The 17,014-nt window shown below is 38.8% G+C and overlaps 1 protein-coding gene across 1 annotated transcript; it reads right to left on the bottom strand.

Moving 5' to 3' along the window:
• Positions 1-5,814: 5,814 nt before the first annotated feature.
• Positions 5,815-16,630, bottom strand: LOC116675471 (epidermal retinol dehydrogenase 2; the record flags this gene model as incomplete). Its single annotated transcript, XM_032507257.1, has 4 exons — positions 16,564-16,630; positions 11,819-12,146; positions 7,457-7,588; positions 5,815-5,945 (listed from the first exon to the last, which is right to left on the bottom strand). Coding segments are annotated over exons 2-4 (584 nt in total), but the record flags the coding sequence as incomplete, so codon positions are not given.
• Between the last annotated feature and the right edge of the window lie 384 nt (positions 16,631-17,014).

A 17,014-nucleotide genomic window follows, 5' to 3' on the forward strand; every position in this document is an offset into this window, starting at 1 on the left:
TAACTTTGCGAATGGCCGCTGTTCTGAATCGGATGCCTGGGTCCGTTTCCCGACGGATCAGTAAACTGCTGTTAGCGTCATTAGCATCGGAGTTAAGTGCTGACCGGCTGGCTGCTAGCTGGCTGGGGACTGACTGTGGATGTGTCCTTGGGCGGGGCTGTTTGTCAGCTCTCATCCCGACTGAAGCATTCCCGAGTGAGGCAGACAGACAGTGGGTGTTAGCTAGCTGGCTAAACTACCATTAGATTAGTAGTCTAGCTATATAGTTACCATTACTGATGAATTGTGGGTTAGCCCAGAGCTGTGACAGTGGTCAAACAATTGTACTAAAAATAACAGCATGTTGAACGATGTCGTAATCTATGTTACTCACCAGGAAATCTACGTTATAGACCAAGCATTAGCATTACTACATGTCAACCAGTGCCTTTAAAGTAGGCACCAAAGCCTTTTCCTCTTCCTACAGGTTTGAAGTGGAATAGTCCATTACCATTATTCTTATTTCGAACAAGTTAATAAACACTGAAATGATTTTGGAGACATTATTTAAAAAAGGTACATAAGAATCTTTGGTGTTTGACGAATCAACATTGAAATCAATCAACATCAATAAATAAGGTAAAATAAGGTTGTATAGCTGTTAGGGCTGTATCAGGTTCGGATTACAATTTTTAACCCAGGATTCAATACAAACCTCGGACATGGCATTGTTTTGTCATTGATTACATCCCACTTTGCGACACAATTATGCAACAATACCTTATTTACTGATATTGGGTAAAAAAAAAAAAAAAAAAAAAACGGTAACAGACGTAATGAGTGGCACATAACATGATGTAACATGGCATTTTATTTTGTTTGAGTTTTTAACTTGTCCAGTAGGTCAATTAAATTTCTCTTCCACTTGCCTTACAAAAAAAATCCACTTGTCCCGGACAAGCTGACAAGTCTTAATGTTGAGCCCTGATGGCACATTGCATTTGTGGCACGCCACTCTCTTTCATATTATTTTCTACCACCACACAGCAACATACCAAATCAACAGAAAACTCTGTAATGAAATGTTCTCTAACAATGTATAACAGTGTATCGAAGCGGCTCTGGTTGTAAAGGCTAACTTTTGGTTTATCACAATGACATGTCTGAAAGCACAGCCAACCAAAAATGTTTGACAGCTGTAGGGCAGCTAACATTAACTTTAGCTTTCTCCATGAAGCTCCCAGCTAAGCTTCTATAACTTGCAACGCAGTTAGGAAACCAGAACAACTAACAACTTATAACATACAAATTTGGCTCGGTGGATGTTGATTTTAAGTCATGTTACAACTATTTCCCCCTTCTTCTGATTTCCAAACTATGTTTCAAACTAACAATATTCTGGAAAGGCACCAGGCAGGGTTGCCTGCTGTCGCTACTCCAGTTTGCCATCATGATAGAACCCTGGCCATTTGGCTATGCTCTAAGGCTTCAAAGGTATTGGATGGCCATCCACACTTAAAGTCTCACTGTATGCGGATGACCTACTTCTGTACATTAATCCAGCCAGAGCAGAGCTTATGGCCGGACCATTCCTCCCATTTATTGTCAGTCATTTTTGGCACTCCCTCGACCCTAACCTCGCTGTCACTAAAGCGGACCCTGGCTTTAACACCTGTTAGCCCGGAAACAATCAAACGCTCAACTGGCGACTCACCTGCCCAATAACACATGACCGATTGATTAATGAGGTGCTTTACAAAGTAAATCTTTAAAAAGTTAAGATTCTCACTCTTAGGACCTACCATGGAGTTCCGAGATACATGGAATCCTGTCCTGGAACTTGTTACCTTATTCAACATATCGAGACTCAGAAGAGGCTTACATTTTTTCACTACTCTACTGCTCTATTGCAGCTGCAATTACATTACTTTTTTTTTTTGGTCCATTTTGGTCTATATAGTGTGTGTGTGTGTGTGTGTGTGTGTGTGTGTCCATCCCATTTGGTTCTGACCTGGTTTGGTCAGAGTAGGTAAGGGTTGTAAGGGTCACTGACACATTGTTGCCCAATTATGCCTTGTTTGTCACTGAGCGTTGCCCTGTGCCAACATTTGTGAAATTAAATTAAAAGGGTTAGGGGGGGAAAAAGAAAAGCAAAAACATACAACAACACATACAAACATATATTTATACTCATAACAAAAATACATCCGACAGCACTCAACACCCAAAACCTGTCTAATATATACATTTGCTCACAATCATTTATATCCTCAACAGAAAGAAAGTACCTGCAAATGTATTTTTTAGGTGACAAAAAAGGATAGATAGCTATAGAAGTTAATTGCCAAAGTCCATTTCAAATCTTCAAGATCATAAAAAAAAAAAAAAAAAATGTAATCATAGTATTCTACATTAGGGTGTCATGATTCTCCAAATCCTTGATTACATTTTCGATTTTAAGGTCACTTAGTACTGCAATATAATATCTGACCTTTGTTTGCAATGTACCACACTACATTGTCAATTTAAAACATTAACAACATATGTACAAGTAAGGAATACGTAGAGCAAGGTGGTTGTTATAGCAAATAGAACCCCAACAAAAATCAATAATTTGACACAAAATATTGATTTAAATGGGAGTTTATTCTATTTATTGTATTATCTGCCATCTTGGCTATGTATTGTTTGTAATGTCCTGTCTTTCGTGTATTCTGGAATTTATGGTTAAACCAAAGAAGAATTTGTGGACAATAAAGTTTTCGTATTCACAGTCTCCTTTGCCGAGATAATCCATCCACCTCACATGTGTGGTATATCAAGATGCTGATTAGACAACATGAATTATGCACAGGTGTGCCTTAGGCTGTCCACAATAAAAGGCCACTCTAAAACGTGCCGTTTTACTGAATGGTGGTGGGTGGTGGTGGTGGTGTGGGGGGGGGGGGGTTAGGGCTGTTTATATATTAACTTATGCACAGCGGTACCACAAGGATAATACTGGGCCTATTTATATATTAATGATCTGCCATCATTTTGCCCTGATACAAAACACTAATGTATGCAGACACTATTAGTATATGTGCATGCCAAGACAAACTTCTGGCTGCTGACAAACTCACCACAGCTATAGATCAAATCACCAGTTGGCTAAATCATTCCTGACTTCAACTAAATGTTATAAAAACTTTAGGAATGTTTTTTTACAAAGAGACAATGTAACAATGTGTCAAATATAACCATTTAAAAGGTCAAAACATTAGTATTGTGCCACAATTTAAGTATTTCTTGATGCTATGGTTTTGTCACATCTAACATTGTTTGACAATCTGGGACCAAACTACTGACTCCATTTGCAACTCTTTACCAAAAAAAAAAAAAAAAAACTCAAAAGTTTTAGACCAGAAGCCTTGACAGTTCCCATCATTGTTATATCCTAAATAACTAAACTGCTGAGCTGGGAAGATGTAATCAAATACAAAAACATCCGTTTGGTCTACAGGCTTTTGCATAACACTGCTTCCCTAATTTAACTCATTCATTTTCCAACAGCAATCAGATGACCAGGTCACAAGAAGGTGACCTAATCTCATTCAAGAAAAGCACATTTGGTCAATTTTTATTTTTTGTTCAGCAATACAAAACTGGAATTTACTGCCCACCACTTTCAAATGCATACATACATATTTCACCTTTACAACACACCTTAAAATATGGCTGTCCGACAACTATAACTGCACACATTAATCTGTCAGATGTGATGTGTGTTTTATGGTTGCTGTCGCGCCATCTCTAAGGCCTTCATGTTATGTCTTGTATGTGCTTTAAATTTTTGCCTTTGTGACGGGTGGCTGATCACGAATTGATCGATCAATTGATGGAATGGTGCATCTCTACACCTGAGGATAGAACTTTATCTTTGAAGAGATAATGAAGAGATGCTTAATGGGGAGACAACTGGAGAAAATGAAATGACATGGATCCAAAGCTTAGCTGTGTGGTGTGCCGTGTGTGACTACTGTTCTTTTCACTGCATTAACTGTTGGATCACTTTGCCATCAACTGTGCTTGTTCCAATTGTGTGCCACATTTTTGAATGTCTTACTTCCTTTCCTTAGCCTGCTGTAATTATAAAGTAGTGTAAATTATTTAATTTAAATATTAACAATTACATTATAGGATGCCTATTGTCAATTGGCCAGGACATACAAATAGAAATACGCCATATAGAGTAAGCTGCTCCTTTTACTGAACAGGTAATTAAACCCATTTATAATCAACATTATAAAATAATAAACTAATAAACTAAACGCTTTACCTTTTCTCAAAGAACTCAATTCTTTACTCGAGTCCCTCAGATAGCTGAGAAAAACATTAAAACTATGAATTTATGTATTTACATACTATATACACACACACCTTTGTATTTTTATGTGATGTATCTTTTTATTGTTTGTGTTATTGCATTTTGTGTGGCGAGTAAAATGTTCTAAATAAATTTTAAAAAAGTGTACATAATCTACCATGCCCACTCAGGCAGTGTTAGCTTTTTCCCTTTACGCGGTACAAAGGGAAAAAGCTAACACTGCCTGAGTGGGCATGAGAAAGCGGTTTTCTATGAAGAAGGCAACAAGCCAATCAGAGGCAGAGTAAGACATGTCTTCTTGGCACAAGGCAGATGCGAAAAAAAAAAAAAAATTTAAAACAAAAAATTCAATCAAACTACGGTAAATAACAGGCTGTGATTCTGTCAATGGCTGTGAACAATTGGTTAAGTGCCTTAGATTGCAGATCTCTGTTCTATGGTATCCTACAGTGTTATGTAAAATATCTGGAGAATTGATTCAGCATTCTCCTTAAACTCAGCATGATCAAAATGCTATCTTTAAATGCAGTTTTGAACACTAACAGCAGGGCGTGATAGTGTGTTTTGTTAATTGGTTGTTTGTGTTTGCATCTTTGTGAATATTTCATTGAGGCAGCAGCAGAAAACACTTCTGATTTAAAGACCATCATGAGGAGTTTTCTACCCAGAGCACAATGGGCTACAACTAGAGATGGTCCAATACCATTTTTTGCTTCCCTATACCGATTACGATAAGGAGTACTGATCCGATACCAGTGTGTCATATATTTTATTATGTTTTAACAGGTGTATACTATACAAATAAACTACTTTAACGTAGATTTTATTTAAGGCTTTATTACGTGGTATTGGATCGGTGCATAAACTCCGGTACTTCCCGATACCAGCGTTTTAGGCAGTAGCCAGTATCGTATCGGAACATCTCTAGCTACAACAAATATTGGCTGGGAAATACATCGGGTTTACCCGTTATTTAAAATGATGTTGTAATCGGCCTTGACAGAAAGAATGGAGCTAAGCACATCCCTAACTCCAGCTGTGTGTCCATCAACAGCACACTGACCAGTTGACAGGATTTAGAAGCACAAGCCACAGTGCTAACCCCTGTACCACCGTGCCACCAAGAATGTGGACATAGCTAGCTCAATCCAATGGTCACAACATGGTAACAAGCATGAAAGCAGCTAGGACATGTGTTTTAACTTGACTTACAAATAAAAATAAATAGAACTCTCTTTTGAATGGCATGAAAGACGTTAAGTTTACTGGTCCTTGCAATTGACACCAGCTATAGCTTCTGTGTCCACTGAGACTAACTTACTACCGATAGGTTAGAACAAAACTCAACTAAATGACATCTGACCAAAACAGAAATTGGCTAAAATGAACAAGATGTCACACTGAATAAAGAAGGTGGCAGTCCGACCATTAGACTATGAACAATCTTTGAATTTGAAAGATGCTGTGACGTGCATTTGATGAGGAAGAGAAAACACACACCTGCCAATCCATTGACTCCTATGAGTCCAGCAGAACTAGCAATGCTGACAAGATGGCCGTGATTGTTGGCAATCATGGCAGGAAGGAAGGCCTTGTATGTCTGAGCAGAAAGAGACAGAAAACACACAAACCATCAAACTAAATATAGAAACCTAAACAGGGATTTCATTGACAACCACTTTCAAAGTATGTCATTTAAATACACTGCAAGTTGATTCATCATCTTGATTATGACCAAAAGAAATAAAAAAGGTCAAATCAACTTTGAAAAAAAAACTCTAGAGCTTTCAACTGCATCTCACTGTCTTAAGAGCAGATGAAGTTTGGTAGTTGTCATCATGTTTACCTTAGTAGAAATGCCCTAATTGCAATTTTCTTGGCCAAATGATTTTTTTTAATTTATTTTTTTCAAATCAAATATTTTGTATTTTTTAATTTAAACGTAGCACAATGAAGTAACATTAAGCTGGATTGATCTATATTGAAATATCAATAAATAAGGTCTCAGCTGTATAACTCTGCTGCTAAGTGGCATGAGCTAATAAAAAATGCTTTTTTGAAGAAAAAAAAAGTAAATTACTGTGATGAGTATAATTAGCAACATTGTATGATTTACAATTCCTCTAACGAATCATCTGGTCTTTCCCGTGTTTTAACGGACGTGCGATCAACTAGAGGGTCAAAGGTTATAAGACGCCATTGATAGACGAGCAAACAACACACTCCGTGTCATTGATAAAGATTACAGATTTCTCCGAGATTGAAAGCTGTTGGAAACATTTGGGATAAAAGGATACAATCTACAAATATATAATCATAGGTTTAGTTGTTTTTAGACATTTCAATGCAAGAATATAAGTAGCAATATTAGCATTTTTATGAAAAATTCTATTGTATGTTTATAATAAAAACATTGTCCATTTAAAATGTTGACCTTTCTCCAAAACTGTAGAAGGTTACAGGACGTTCTGTCACTCAAGCAAATCACAAAATAAAAAATAAGGGACCCAGGTTACTGGTCATGTTTTACTTTGCCAGAAGAAATTAGGCCTATTACACACACACATTATTTTTTTATATACATATATAAAGTTATTTATGAATGAGTGTCCTTTTAGAATAATATAATCTGTATATATTATATTAACTATCAATTCCTGGGGCCAACGGTCTGCCCAACAACTACTGAGTGAAGAGAGGGAGATACTGCCATTTCTCTGAGTAGTATGCATGGGAATGACTTACAAAAGTGTGTGTATATCTATCTATCTATCTATCTATCTATCGGTTGCTCCTCCACTACTTGTTGACCTGCAGCTCTAAAGAACTTCGATACAGAGGAGGTGTGTGTGTGGCTGTACTGTGTGCCGCAGCTGCCACTGTGTCAGAAAAATGAGACTGATAGGCCAATCAGCTAGCAACCGGCCCATTTGGACGGGTGGCTGATCACGAATTGATCGATCAATTGATGGAATGGTGCATCTCTACACCTGAGGATAGAACTTTATCTTTGAAGAGATAATGAAGAGATGCTTAATGGGGAGACAACTGGAGAAAATGAAATGACATGGATCCAAAGCTTAGCTGTGTGGTGTGCCGTGTGTGACTGACCCAGAAGTGAGCCATGGTGTTGACCTCCACCGTCTTCTCAATCAGGGAATCAGGAGAATCCATAAACTTCTTTCCTGTCACGATCCCAGCATTGTTGACCAGAATGCTGACGTCACCCACCTCTCGCTTTACCTGCATGAAGTAAAAGGAATATGTCTGTCATGTATCATGCAAACCTATTTACTAAAAGATATCCCCAAAGGCAGACTGAGCTCTCAAATATGATCATTGTTTATCAAGCACCACCATTCCAGGAATTAGCTTGTTTTGTAACAACAAATAAATTCTTTTCTAGATCAAGCTGACCAATTATCTGTTCATCCTAGTTTGGCCCAATCAATAACAGGTCTACTGCTTTATCACCAAGTGCAAGCACCTCTAAAAGTTGAAAGGCAGTAGAATGTGCCTCCATGGCGTCAAACGCTAAAATCCCTTCTGCTCTTCACCAACACAGTAGGAGGTTAATGACGTCTACCCTTTCAGCAGGATCAACATCTGTGGCATCTCCAGGCAGTTGGATCAGAGCATCAGGAAACCTAGGCAGGCTGACATCACAGTGATCTGACTCACAGCTAAACCACATGTTTTAGTCTGGCTGTGTGAGCTAACCAGGGGCATTTCTAGGTCTTTCTAGGAAGAGGTTGGGGGCTTAGCCCGCCCCCATTTAAATGAAGTGAATGCAGTGCAAAACAGCGATTGCCCAGCTTGTTGTGCATGCTGATTTGAGGTGATCAGTTTGTCAGTGGACCTTTTTCTGCATCAATTTATGCTGAAAATATCTTTAAGTAAAAGGGTAAAAGATTACAATCCAAATATAAAAAACATAATGCAATAATCACAACATGGTTGAAGGCTGTTTCGTCTGTAGTTTGGAAAATAACTAATATTGGCCAATAATGTTGGTCTGCAGATCGGTCTGCCTCTAAATGAAACATTAAGTTGTTAAAATTTACTAATTTAGAGGCCTGCTGGCTGACTAGTTCGCTTGCTAGGAGGCTCAGTTCAGCATCATCTATATTGGAGAAAAGAATCGCTTGCTCCCATGTTTATGTAAATAAAAACAGCCTTGCCAGCCTGCTTACAACTACACATTGTACCTATAAAAGTACATTTGTGTACGTATTATTTCTGTACCATTCAATATTGATTCTTAAAGTGGGTTATTTTGTATTCCACACGCATACAAACCTGGGGGGAAAAAATGCCATTTTGAGTGAGTTACAGGTTTCTGAATGTCCTCTGCCTTCAGTCTCAAGATGAGGTGTTCAAATCTCCATAGCTTTCTACTTAACTAGCTGAGACAAGGTGGCTAACCATAGCATGCTAGCTCGTACTAAATGGCAAAACACTGCTACAAAACAAACTAGCTCACCAAGCTCATCTCCAAAAGAACTTCTTCCATGTCCCTATTCTGTAGGTATTCTACAAGTGTTCCCTCGTTTACAAGAAGTCTCCCGGCTAATCCTGCCTTGTACTGACCAAAATTGGAGAAAGAGCAGCAGCAATGTGCAGTACAACAAAAATATGGTGTTATGTGAAAATGAAACCATGTAAACCTATTCTGGTACAACCTCAAAATACAATTATGAACCTGAAAATGAGCTTGATTTGGGTGCTTTAGGAAATTTTATGTCTATTGTCGGCCACCCATCTCCGACATGAAATTAATGCCCATGGACCTACGATATTTTTCATCACTGTTGCCGACCTGCAGTGTAGCAACAAGTGCCCCCCCGCACTCACACACTTCCAGTTACAACCACAAATAGAAAATAAAGTGGGAAAAATGTAGCCTGTTCTAAATTTAGTAATGCTCTTAACACCCATGGCATACCAAGAGGCATATTTACTATAGGTGGCAGACCAGGTGTCTGCTAGACACTGACAAGGTCTTTTACACTGATGTTTGCAGAGATCAATTATTGATTATTGAAGGTCATTCATTGCTTATTTATTTGAGTTTCAGCTGGTGAATCCGTACTGTGGTCTCAGTATTTTTTTTCTAGTCATAGGCAGATTAATGCCAAATTGGCCGATGCCTCCGTTCACAATGCCGATTAACAGAAACTGTCTGCAGCCAGTCTTGTGAGTAAGGCTGTTGTAGAAGGAAGTTATGGCCAATGTCAATGTTGAATTGACCTTTGGTCAATGTCTCCAGTCTCAGGACAGTATTCAGCCTTCAACCAGCTGAACTAGCTCAAAGGCCTGAAAAAAAAATATTGTGCCGGCATCGTCAGGCCTTACTTCTCCTGAGAAGTAAAACCTTTATCAGATTTGTCATTTAGGATGATGGTGGGACGGTAAGCAATTGTAACTGTAAAGCTTTTTAGGTAGCGTCCACTCAAAAAACTTTTGAAAATGTCCTTTTCCCTTTTCAAAACTATGCTGCGAGTTACAGCCTACAATTGAACAGACTAAACAGAGTTAAAGCAGACAACAGCATGTTAAATAAATGTTAATTTAAGTTAAGCAATTATGTGTCTCATTTGTTATTAAATAGTTGTATTTTATCAAAAAAAACATGACATTATTTATGGGCCACCCAGCTGTCTAAATATCAGCATCAGCAAATGAAAAAACATAACATAAGTTAGACAATAATTATACATGAAGTACAAAAGATGAAAGCACATCAACAGCCATTATGAAAACACATTGACAGCCATGACAAAGAAACATGTTTCATGATGACCTCCATGTTTTAACTGGTGGCCCACTGATTTTGGTTTAACAACAGGATAGACTGATGTATAAAAAGAAGGCAAAGGGTTTCCCCATTTATAAAAGACACATTTTTTACTTGTGGCAACCCTTGTTATTAAATCACCACGCTCTTTAGCAGATAAAACTGCCGCCAGGTACTGACCAGCTGCACTGTTTCATATTCCTGTGTTTGAAGAATGAAGGATTTCAATTTTATAAAAGACTCTCCCCCAAAACATTTAGCGGGGAGGAGTGCAGCGCACACACAGTGTAAGATTGTGAGTCACAGGCAAGACGGAAAGCTTTTGCTCTAAATTGTTGTTTCTTCAGTTTTTAGAGCCGACACAGAGGACATAGGTGGGGCAATCAAGAAATAAAAAACAGAAACTCTTGAAATTTAAAATGCCAATACACTCGTTCACAGTCATTAAGTCTTTCCCTGTATATTGATAGTTTAATTTAAAAGAAATGACACTTCTGCGTGAAAAATATAAATAGAAGACTGTCCTATTTTACGCTTTTAGAGCAGATCTCGGAGAGAAATACACACCCCTACGCGCTTCTCTCGTGGCAGGTGTCGCAAGTTTTATTGGTCATAGTGAAATTGTAGTTTTGGAACATCCGCTCCACATACATTAGTTACGCATGTTATGTTTCCAGCCTAAGTTAAAATTAAACTTTTAAGGCAAGGAACAACAAGTGAATTGCCTGTGTGTGAAAACAGCTTTATCTTGTGTTTGAAAAAAAAAACTTTAATATTATAATTGTGTGTGTGTGTTATATAGTTTAAAACACACAGAGAGTGTACATGTGTGCGAGTTTATCTGATGAGCAGGTGGTACCTTGTACGCATGTCAGAATATTTGAAGGATTTAAATGTAATCCAATACATGATTCTGAAGGCAGTACAATGGAACGATTAAAACCCCTTAGGGATGGGTAGTGCTGATAACGCTTTGTCTTCCAGGCAATTTACATACTGGCAATAGAGCGTAGCTGTTCCTACCGCTCTCCCCATAGGAAAACAAAGGCACAGCCAGCACAGAGCAGTTTAACCAAAAATGGATTGTGAAACGATTAAAATATTTAAAAATCACATTAATGTCAGGGTTAACTTGCAATTAATCACACATTTTTATCTATTCTAAATGTCTTGATTTCTTTTTGTCCCATTATTTTTTTTTCTCATTTTAATACTCTTATCAACATGGAAAAGTGGATTGGCTTGCTTTGTGCAAATGTTTATTGAAAACATATAGCCTACTGTGGTGTTTAATTTCACACGTAACATTCTCTCTTGGAGCAGTCATTCATACTTAAAGCAAATAATCTCACACAGTGTAACACTGTGCATCAATAAAACGGTGAAAAAAATACTTTGAAGAGGGGGCGGAGAATTGGCATCGGCTGTGTGCTTGGCCATCAAGTTGTATTTCAGACTGGACGTGCTGTGATGATAGCTCAGTTCACAACAGCAAAACACACAGATCACTTTGGTCTCGTCAATGGAACCATGAATTTTTTGGCAGCTGGCATACTCCAACAACAACAGGTTGCAATAAACTACAGACTAGTACAGCAAGGTGTGGATGGTACTTGGAGAAAAGATAAAGTAAATAGGGTCACTGGTGCGATGTTCAGATTTTCAAGGAACCTTACCTGGTCAGCCACTCTGTAAACCTCGTTCTTGTCGCTGCAGTCACACAGATAGTAGTGGACTCTGCTGGCTCCACTCTGCTTAGCCAGTCTAGCCGTTTCCTTCATCCCATCCTGGTTAATATCCCACAGCACCAGCACAGTGTCCCGAGCCGCAAACTCTTTAGCCATGAGGCGCCCGATCCCGCTACCTGCCCCCGTGATCAGCACCACCTCACCAGTGATGTTCTTCTTCTTCATGGGCACAAAGATGTGGATGAAAGATTCCACATTGTACCAGAGGGACAGCAGGAGGACTTGGATCGTTTCCAGGAAGAAATTCATGATGGAACTAGGAAGGAAGAAAAAAATACACAGAGAAGTCAGAAAGAAAAAATACATAGTGAACTCAAGTCATAAATTTCATTTGTTTGACTATTTTTGTTATTGATCAATCTTTCAAATTGTCCAGGCTTTTCATTCCGAGGCTTTTCTCCACATAAACATGAAGCTTCCTAGTGTGAATGATGGGGTCCTACATGAATACATTATTTCACATGGAGATTTGTCTGGGTGTTTTTTATTGTGGTCTGAGGTGGGCAGCTCGGTTGGAAAAACATGATGTCACACGTTTCTGTGCTATAATCAGAATTTAGCAACACTCAAAGTAAAATTAGTTGACCTAGGCGTAAAAAAAGTTGGGAAATAGGTAATAAATGGCAAAATGTTTTAAAATCGCATTAATATCGTATTGTAACAAAAGCATCATGATATCGTATCGTGAGCCCTCTGGTGATTCCTACCACTAGTTGACGGCTGTGGGTTTGCTACCAAAAGCTGTGCAGACATTGTGCCTTATCTTTCTGCACGCTTTCAATGTATTCACATTGTACAAATCAACCTATCAACCACGACAAAAGGAACCCCTAGTTGGTCCAGCGAAAATTCCAATAAAGTTTATTCAAACAAGATGATGGCTGGAGAGACAGACTACAGATTTAGTACAGCATGTAAAAGTCAACTTCCATAAATTAAAAGCAAGCTCATTAAAGTTTAAATTGGACCTTTTGAAACCAGCAGCCATGTGGGAAATTAGGAAGTGGAAATGCTGAAACTTCCAGACAGCTAGGGAGCTGGTGGATAGGGAACAGATAGTCTGCAAGTCAGATCCTTCAGAGCAGATGTAGTGACGCCCATAATCTGCAAAGTGTTAGTGCAGCTTTACGTAGTCAGCCATCTGAACATTTTAATTCAAATTTTATTTATAGTGTCAAATCATATAAGGACACTTTACAGATAGAGTTGATCCAGACCACACTCTTATCATTCACAAAGACCCAACAATCCCAAAATACATTTTTGCCAAAGGTGTTTTGTCATTTTAAGTAGTTCTGATCACGCGGTTTGTTCAAGTGTTCATTTTTCTGATCAGTTTGATTTTTAGTTTTTTGATGGCTGAAACCTCATTACTGCATGATTGACAGCTGGGATGGCTCTGTAATTGGTCAGGCAGGTGAATGGGTGGGACTTGGTTACCGCGGCTTCACAGCCCCATCACTAACTACTGCGCAGACTCTGGTTCCAAAAATGACATGAGTGTGCCCATATCCGGGAGGAAAAAAGGAGAAGCGTTGTCCATCTTTAGATGGAGTCTAGTCCAGACTACATTTCAGCTAATATCTATGGTTTCCCAGATTACACTTCGGCCAATGCGATACACACACACAGACGGTTTACTTGCATGCAACCAAAACGTTTCTCACACTTGATTGAACTTTTCCAATACAAAATCTTGTCACGTGGCCGACAGATTGTGCATTCATATGCAGCTATCTGTTTATGGACATTAAATGAAATCTGATTACAAACACAATCTTTTACTGTAAAAAAATTACAATGTAGTCATAAATATTTATTGTCAAGTAGAAATAATTCAAGATTTGAAACGTGTAATAAAACTTAGTGGGACATATTTAATACTCATTAACAGTGATGGGAATAACGGCTTTACTTTTTTCAGTAACGAGTAATCTAATTGATTACTCTTCCCATCTTAATAGCGCCGTTACTCATGAAAAATGCGGCGCGTTACTATAATTGAAGTTGCTGTTTTCATCATAAGGGCTCAGTGGTAGAGCGATTGCCTGCCAATCGGAAGGTTGGGGGTTCAATCCCTGGCCCTGCAGTCCCACGTCGAAGTGTCCTTGGGCAAGACACTGAACCCCGAGTTGCCCCCGGTGCTGCTCATCGGAGTGTGAATGTGTGTGAGTGTTTATCTGATGAGCAGCTGGCACCTTGTACGGCAGCCTCGGCCACAGTGTCTGAATGGTGAATCTATCCTGTATGATGTAAAAGCGCTTTGAGTAGTCGTTAAGACTAGAAAAGCGCTATATAAATACAGCACAATTACATTTATCAGACCAAGATCTTTGAGCCAAGAGGCAAAGATTTTTTTTTCCTTCCTTGGTTAGGCAGTGCACGAGACAAGCGCATAAATGCTGACGATTGGCTGAGGTTGAGGAAAATCTCATGGTAAGCCAATCAGAGGTAGAGTTGGGCGGGTGTTCATAAGCATGCATAGTCAGACACAACAAACAACACAAGCAGGTCAGTCAACGAGAGACAGGTATGGCGTTATGAAATTGGGGGGGGGTCATCGTGGTCAGAAAACATGGGCACAATGACTCTAGAGTGGCTACTCGCTCCGAAGCTAAATCGCTGTCACTTTCTCACTTGTCCTTTGCTCAATCACACACCGGCTCGACGCAAACAACAATGCACAAACTTTTTGTATGTTTATATTAAGTGTCCATGTCAATATAATATTCAGATTTACCGTAAATAAATTGTACATGCACATGTATTTTAAGTTCCATTAAAGAGGGGTTGAGGTGGGGTCACATTTGAGCATTTAAAACTTTAATTAAAAAAAGCATTAGTTACTTCCTGAAGTAACTAGTTACTTTTATAATTTGTAACTGAGTAATTGTTACGTCTTCCAAAAAGTAACAACTAACTAGTTACTTTAAAAGTAACTTGCCCAACACTGCTCATTAAATATATATATGTCCCAGAAGTTTATGCACTGGCATAAAATGGCATCTAAAATGTATTTATTTTTATTTATTTTATTTTTTTTAAATGTGGGCCAGTCATTTTTTTTTTTTTTGAATATACAAATAAAATTGTCTTTAAAAAGGCCAACAGCGCATAGGATGGGTTTTTAATTGCTTGCACAATTTCACTATGGTTATAATAATAATTATATCATTAATAACAATAAATATTAAGCATTTGGCCAGTTGGAAACGGCCGGCTTGGTCCCAAGATGGGCAAACCGACCCAATCAGAGTTTACTTTGGGAGAAGCTGAATGCTGACGGGAAATGAGCTTCGCCCGAGTTCCGAATGCTGTCTCTCCGCGTTAAATAGTAGTCTAATTCGGTCCAGTAAGAGTCATGCAGCGGCCCTTTGCTGCGTGTCATCCATCTCTCTTCCCCTTTCATGTCTATCCACTGTCAATGAAATGGAAAATCCCCTAACAATAATCTTAAAAAAAATAAAAAAATAGTTGTGTGTAGTAAACTGTAGTTTTGGTACAGTTGGTTTTAATGAAAACCCTGAACAAGCAGCGTCGTTTTGCTCCATCTTTCTGCTGTGCCCCAGATTTACACCATGTAGTTTAAAATGCAATTAATCTGCAGTTCACATGCATGCATGAACTGTGGTGGTCCATTACACTGTATATACACTGGCTATATTCAACGTCACTGATGTTTGATCAATTAAATGTAGAAAGCATTCCACGTCACGTTTTCTATCCTTTACATGATTGTGTTATTTTACAATTTAGACGTAAAAGTAGAAGCCTATCCTAAATTTTTCAACTTGGGAGCAAAATGCGCTCCTTGGGGAAAAAAAAAAGTTAACATAAGCCCTGTTTATGCTATTTAAACAACTGGACTTTGGGGTCAAGTGTTGACGTATACTGCCATGTCCCAGATGTGAAAGCCCCCTTACTGGACTACTGGATATAATGATATTCCATTATATTTTGTATTTTCAATTGTTACCTGCCACCAGAATTGTGTGATTTCCTTGCCATACTTATAGACATTTTTTTTTACCATAAATTTGGTGCCTAATAATTTATCAGAATGCAGGAATTGAAGTCTTGTACCCTTGAAATTTCATGGGAGAGAAGCTAGAGAGTTAAAAGAGAACCAGACAGACAATATGTATAGTTTTAACATAGAGAGAAAAACGAACAGACTGACAGTGACAACAATGAACAACATACTGTGGAGAATAACAGCCTACAAACGGCATAAATAGGCAGTATGTGTCAATTTCTTATAAATGTGTGCTCTTTAAAAAGTAGCATGCCTTGTTTGCCAGTTACTCATATTACATTTTTTTTTTAAATCTGTTACATAAAAAGGTACTGCTTATATTATTTCATCATCTGTACACAAATGTAATTAGTGAATGCACGTGTCCGTGGGTGGGGCTGCATGGGCGTGGTAATGTGGGCTGGTGTAGCTAGCGTGCCAGGGCTTAATTTTTGCCCCAGTTTACCACTGTTGTTTAGCGTTAGCCTAGACTAGCCTTTAATAGATTAACCTAGTTCAGAAACTTTCCTTTAAAAGTAAGCCACCCACAGGCTTTAACCAGTTAAAGTTATCAACACAGCGATACACTAAGACAACGACTTGTTTTCGGACTCACTCCATAATGCGTCTGTTTAATTGAAACGAGCTTCCAACTAACCAAGACAGAAGTCCAAGTCCAAGAAGAGTGAGTAGTCTGTCCCTGCCTGCCCAGTCTAAGTTAACGTTATCAGTTCTAACCTTTGCTTACCACACAGACGGCGTTACGACGCACATTCTGCTCAATTTAAACATACGTTATCAGGTCAAAGTTGATAAAAGCAACATTAAAGCTCGTGGAGCCTCTGAACGTACCGTGATATCTGTTTAGCGGGGTTACAGCGCGTCTGGCTGGATGCGTTCGGGCTTTCGGGCTACTTTCCCCGGGTCGAGCCTCGGCCGTTGTATATGTAGCCCCGGGAGAGAAAAAGCAGCCGCTTACAAAGCCGGAAGTATCATGGTCACGTTACAGCAATCAACCACTCCCAGCCCCGCGCGGCTCATCTCACACGCAAGGTATTGTGGGACTTGGAGTGTGTGCTTTTTCACATTTTAGAATGGACAACAAACAA

This window comes from Etheostoma spectabile, unplaced genomic scaffold, assembly GCF_008692095.1.
Source record: "Etheostoma spectabile isolate EspeVRDwgs_2016 unplaced genomic scaffold, UIUC_Espe_1.0 scaffold00001932, whole genome shotgun sequence".
Taxonomy (NCBI): Eukaryota; Metazoa; Chordata; class Actinopteri; order Perciformes; family Percidae; genus Etheostoma; species Etheostoma spectabile.